The 6,000-nt window shown below is 46.2% G+C and overlaps 1 protein-coding gene across 2 annotated transcripts in view; it reads right to left on the reverse strand.

Moving 5' to 3' along the window:
- Positions 1–5,640, reverse strand: part of NARS2 (asparaginyl-tRNA synthetase 2, mitochondrial) — a 53,562-nt gene extending 47,922 nt beyond the window's left edge. For both annotated transcript variants that reach the window (XM_059820812.1, XM_059820821.1), the window contains exons 1-3: positions 5,509–5,640; positions 1,499–1,608; positions 506–626 (exon numbers count right to left, since the gene is read on the reverse strand). In XM_059820812.1, the coding sequence (XP_059676795.1) occupies positions 506–626; positions 1,499–1,608; positions 5,509–5,640 (363 nt within the window). The remainder of the gene's footprint in view (positions 1–505; positions 627–1,498; positions 1,609–5,508) is intronic.
- Between the last annotated feature and the right edge of the window lie 360 nt (positions 5,641–6,000).

Raw genomic sequence — 6,000 nt, forward strand, 5'->3', positions numbered from 1 at the left:
CATGAACATGAGAGAAGGTAGTACGGCTCTGAAATGCTTCACCTTTCGGATGTTGAGCCCCCTTGAAAGCCAGCTGTTCATCTCATTGCTGCAACAGCCAGCCGGTTCCAAATGTGCCTGTGGCAGATACTGTTCTTCCACCTGCACAATCTGGAGTGTTTTGCCAGTCCCACCACTTCTCCAATTCGTATCCCAGCCAGACTTGCCAGGTAAACCACCTGGCACAGCAAGCTGCTTCAGGGTGAGACAAATGCACACTCTTAGCTGCCAGCATGGGCACCAGTTTCCACACAGAAACAGTTCTGTCACCAAAGAGACCTTTCATGGTGATCCCATGTTTCTCATTTGACATACCCTACAGACACCGCTGACAAATCAAAGTCTGCAGGAGCACTCAAGACTTAAAGAAAATACAGTTTGAAGCATGCTTTGCTGGATACTTGGACCTTTTGAAATTAATTCCCAAAGCGGTCCTACCAGTTGGAACCCTGCTGCAGTGACATACCCAAGTATCACAAGGTCCCACCACACGGATGGTTTCGGCTTTCAGCTCCATGTTTTGCATCTTGTGAGGACTTTTGACCAGTTTTCCTTGCACTTCCACTGCGCTTCCAAAAGTCAGGTCTCTAAGACACCAAGAAAAAACAACAGCTTAACTAAGCAATGATACAAAGTCAACTACGTTCAGAAGATATTCCTGTTAATTTAGCTGGACCACTTGAGATCAGTATCTCTGAGAGATACTGTAGCCACAGAATTTTACATTTCATCAGTTAAGCCCTTAAATGCATAGGTGGGAATGTGAATAGATTCACAAAGCTATAGAAGAATTTAGGACAAGGTAGGAGTGTTGGACAAGTGAGGGGAAAAGGCTTTTATTAGAAGGGGCTATTGGTGGGGACAAACCAGGCTTACAGAAAAAAAAAAATTAAAAAAAAAATTTAAACAATCAAGTTACACACAGAAGGTTCTTTGACCATCCCGAAACCCCCAAACCTAGCCCAGAGAAAAATGCAGAGTAACAAAATGAACCTGTAAAACAAGTGCATTATTTTATTATAATAGAACAGGCATGCCTATCTAGGGGGTATTCCTACCAAGACAGCCCTCAAGTTGTTATAGGAAGAGCAACAGTGCTCCTGAAAAAGACAGTTATCCCCAGCTACATTGTGTGACTTCCAAGCAAGTCCAACAGTAGTCCAGACTGCCCACACTGTTACAGCTATTAAGAAAATTAGGTAGAAATTAATCTCACAGGTCAAGCAACTGAACCACAAGGCCTCAGCTAAGTGGGGACAGAGTATTCGGACAGTCTCCATCCTTAAAACACATCGAGAGACCCCAGACTGCAGTAGTGCCTTTCCTGTGGTCAGGTGCCAGCTGCTGGAGGCTCCTCCAGCAGTCTGGTGAGCCACTGGGACAGGAAAGAAAGCCTGAGCAGACCCCTCCAAGCACTGGTCAACATAGCTATTTCTCCAGGTATCTCAAATTGACCAACCTATTTTCCAGGCTGGGATCAGCAACCACCTGGAGGTTTTCCAGAGAACTCCCATCATTTATATGCAGGAACAAAACTTCCTTCTGGGATCGGACAGAGCGGACCCAGCCCTAGAGGTAAAAGAAAAAGAAATCTATTATTTCTTGGCATGGACTCTGCACAGTCATGCTCTTCTTCCAGCTGAGCTGGACATGCTACCTCAGGCCTATTTCAACTTCTTACTGAAGTCAAAGGAAATACTTCTTTATGGGCAACAAAAATGAAAAATAATTTAAAAAGTCAGTATTAGTTTTTCTACTGACTTCAAAGCAAAGAGGAACAAATCCTTAGGCAGAGACATCAACTCTCCTCCTGCGTACAGCAGGGATAACTAAGATCTACCTGCATCTCTGGGAAGCTGAGAATACGGAAAATGGCAAAGCGCTCTGAAGATGAAAAGCATTTTAGCAACGTACATATTCTTATTACTGATGCCCCTTACTGCAACAAAGGAGACTAGGAATGCAGAGTTCTTTACGATAACATACTCAAGGCTGTTTTGATGATTTTGGCACCGGTTTTTGTTGCTGTATCACTTATAGGAAGGTACCAACTGAAATTTGTTCACTAGTTGTTTACATGCCCTAAGGCATTGGACTGCTAAAACACTGATGCTGCAGCCAATAGATTTAGGTGAAAAATCACACTTCCATGCAAAACAAAAATCAAAATTAATGCCCTGACAATTTTGGATGCTTCTCTTTACAGCTAAAAATCAAGACTGCTACACTGTCCTCATGGGGAAAAAAAAAAAAAAAAAATCAAGAAAAAAAATCTAGAAACATTCTTGTCCAGTTTGATTAAAAGAATTAAAACAATAACACAGCAGTTCTTTGTAACAGCAAAACGGTATAACTGACCATGTACACATCAGGCTAGTGTCTTAATTTGAGTTTTTCAGTGAGAAATAACACTTCCCTTAAAAAGACATTAAAATTCGAAGTCAATACCAGGGTACCAAACAAAAGTAATACCATCCAAAATACAACTCCCTTAGTTGCTCCCCAGCCCACAAAAGTTGAGACAAAGCTGCCCTTAAAAGTAAAACTAGCTGCTGGGGAGCTTCCAGCTCATCTTATAATAATACTGTAGAGAACAACCGAAAACAGTGCTGATTAAAAAACCAAACTGCCTCTTTTCCAATCAGTTTTGTCTTTTGCTTAACTGTAAGTGCCCAAGTAGTTCCAATGACTTCAAACTGCGCAAGTGCTTTAGGGATTTTATACTGGACAAACCAATGCGGATCCATCTACTTCTGCTGTCTAGACCGAGCAAACTTCAAGAATTAAACTACCAGAAGAAGTAAAGCATTCTTAAAATTACAACATGACTACTAACACAGACAAGGTATTAGATAGGCTTGTATAATGGAGGGAGGACAACTGCATACAAGAACTGTGGAAGATATTAAAGCCATAAAGCTAATGATTAATGAAACTTCAGCTTTTGCTCCAGTCTCTCAATTTCAGACAGGCGTTTACCTAAACGACCTCTGCAAGGTGTCCCACCCGAGGCAATAACTAGTGCAAGAAACAAGAGTCTAAAACTAAAGTCTGATCATTTGGGCATCCTCATATTCTTATGGCTAAAGCAACAGGTGTTTAAAAGGTATTTCATACAATAACACACCCGAAGCTGTTGTGCTTATCCTTTGTATTCCAGTAAAGCCCCAGAACACGTCATTATATAGTATACTTGATGCACGATGTTTAATGTATAATGGCAGATTTTTCCTTAGTTTCTTTCCTTGTAAGCGCTCCTTAACAAAACACACAAAACCCCTGAACAAAGAAACATTCTCAAGAGCTTTTTTTCCACCTCATCAGGCTGTTCTGGGATCTGTTACATAAGGACATGAGTCTTGCATCCTGCAGTAGAAAACAAGAGCATACCCACAGGCTCCTATTGCAGCAGCAGAGGCTGTGGCAGCAATGTTTTAACCACTTCACACCTTACCAGAAGCACTGTGTAGCGAGGATCGCAACGCAGGCCACACTAAAAATTCCAATAACTAAGCCTGGCCATAATAAGGTTGGTTTTAAGCCAGACCAGTTCCCCAATTCAGTTTAATAAAAAAACCATTTTTGCCAGCACAATAGAGCAACAAAGCAGCAAGGACCTGGGGTAAAAAAAGGCAGTATTGCCAATTCTAGCATCAGTTTACTCCAGCTTGCATTATTCATAAAACTACAGCTGAAAAGCACCTATACTGGATGAGCTTCTTCCTACCCTATCAGGCTTCATCTATGTGTGCGCAGGAATACCAGTGTGCTACAAACTGTTTTTTGGGTCAGTAGAATCATAGGATGGTTTGGGTTGGAAGGGACCTTCGAAGATCATCTAGTCTAACCCCCCTGCCATGGGCAGGGACATCTTTCACTGGATCAGGTTGCTCAAAGCTCCATCCAACCCAACCTTGAACGCTTCCAATGATGGGGCATCCACAACTTCTCTGGGCAACCTGGTCCAGTGCCTCACCACCCTCATCATAAAAAATCTCTTCCTTATGTCCAATCTAAATCTACCCTCTCACAGTTTAAAACCACTGCCTCCTGTCCTGTCACTACAGGCCCCATAAGAAGTCTGCGCCCATCTTTCTTATAAGCTCTATATAAGTATCAGAAGGCCACAATAAGGTGCCCCCAGAGCCTTCTCTTCTCTAGACAGAACTGTTCCAACTCTCTCAGTCCTTATTCATAGCAGAGATGTTCCAGCCCTCTGATCATTTTGGTGGCCCTCCTCTGGACCCGCTCCCACAGGTCCATGTCTTTCCTGTGCTGAGGACCCCAGAGCTGGATGCAGTACTGCGGGTGGGGTCTCAGCAGAGCGGAGTAGAGGGGGAAAATCACCTCCCTCGACTTGCTGGTCACACTTCTTTTCACAGAATCACAGAATCACGACGGTTGGAAAAGACCTGTAAGATCATCAAGTCCAACCTGGAGGGAAAAAAAAAAAAAAAACAAAAAAAACCACACCACACAACAACAACAAGCCACAACCCACCCAACACCACACAGCACCATGTCCATCAAGCTACATCCCACAATGCCACATCCACACGCTCCTTGAATATCTCCAGGGAGGGTGACTCTACCACCTCCCTGGGCAGCCTCTTCCAATGTTTCACTACTCTCTCAGTGAAGAACTTTTTCCTAATATCTAGCCTGAACCTCCCCTGGCGCAACTTGAGGCCATTTCCTCTAGTCCTGTCACTAGTCACTTTTGATGCAGCCCTGGATATGGCTGGCCTTCTGGGCTGCAAGTGCACATTGCTGGCTCATGTCCAGTTTTTCATCAACAAAGTACTCCCAATTCTTTACAGATTTGTCCAGAAATACTGACAACTACAGTGTTCTAGCCAAGGGCCTTGCACTGAAACAGGGACTATGTGTCTGCAACCACTGCTCTGTCCATCAGGAACACCAGAAAACAGGGGAACACACAACTCTGTGCTGAGGAAAGGGAAACAGTTCCATTGCTAAGGAGTCCATTTATCTCAGTCTACCTTGGTTCACAACAGGAGCCAGACACAAACAATGAAACTGTTATTGTTGGCTCTACCCAACACTGCTATAAACCTAGATGTGGAACAAGACCTAAAGCAAATCTTTAAAAACATCAGCACAGAGTCAGTGGTTCACTCTCCCAAACCAAACAGGTGATAAAACCAAAACCGGACAGAGCCTGTTTCAGTATAACCCATCACATTAACAGCCTTTCCCTGCATGTGCCCTGAGTACCTTCAAAGCTTCCTATCTGATCTAACAACGGCAAACTGAACAGTGGGAGCTTGCCCCAGAGACAGTAAAGATCTCTAAGTTCAGTAAAAGGTGCTGCAGAGGTTTTAGCTTTTCTCCCTGAAGCACAGGCAGTGAAACCGGCGTGAGCCACAGCACTCCAGGTTCTCTCCCTTCCCTTAAGGCTCTGGGTCGGGTCATTACCAGGCACAGCCCTACCTCCCGGCCACACACCTGCACTTTAACCTCTCCAGCCGGCTCCCGGGCCCCCAGCGCCTCGCGGACCCGCAGCCGCACCGCCGGCTGCGCCCGAGGCAGGGAGGCGCAGCCACGGAGGGCCTGCCACCCTCCCCGGGCCCCCAGCATGGCGGAGGCCTAGCGGGCCTGCTCCCTCCGGCAGCCCGGCCTCATCCCGCCCCGACCGCCGGCTCCGCTCCCGGCCCGCTCCCACACGGCTCCCGTGAGGCGATGCGCCTCCCGCCGCCTCACGTGACCGCCTCATCCAATGGCCGCTGGGGGCTGCCCCAGCGAGCCAATCGGAATGGAAGAACGCCCAGCTCCCGAAGGGCCGCCTTTTCCGGCGAGTTGGCGCAAGGGCCTCTGGGAAATGTAGTTCATGGCGGACGGGTGGGCGGGAGGCGGCGGCGGGAGGCGTTATGGCGCCAAGCAGCGCAGGGCGGGACGGGATCTTCATGGCGGGGGTGAGGGATCCTGCTGCTTCCTGGG

This window comes from Gavia stellata, chromosome 1, assembly GCF_030936135.1.
Source record: "Gavia stellata isolate bGavSte3 chromosome 1, bGavSte3.hap2, whole genome shotgun sequence".
Classification (NCBI taxonomy): domain Eukaryota; kingdom Metazoa; phylum Chordata; class Aves; order Gaviiformes; family Gaviidae; genus Gavia; species Gavia stellata.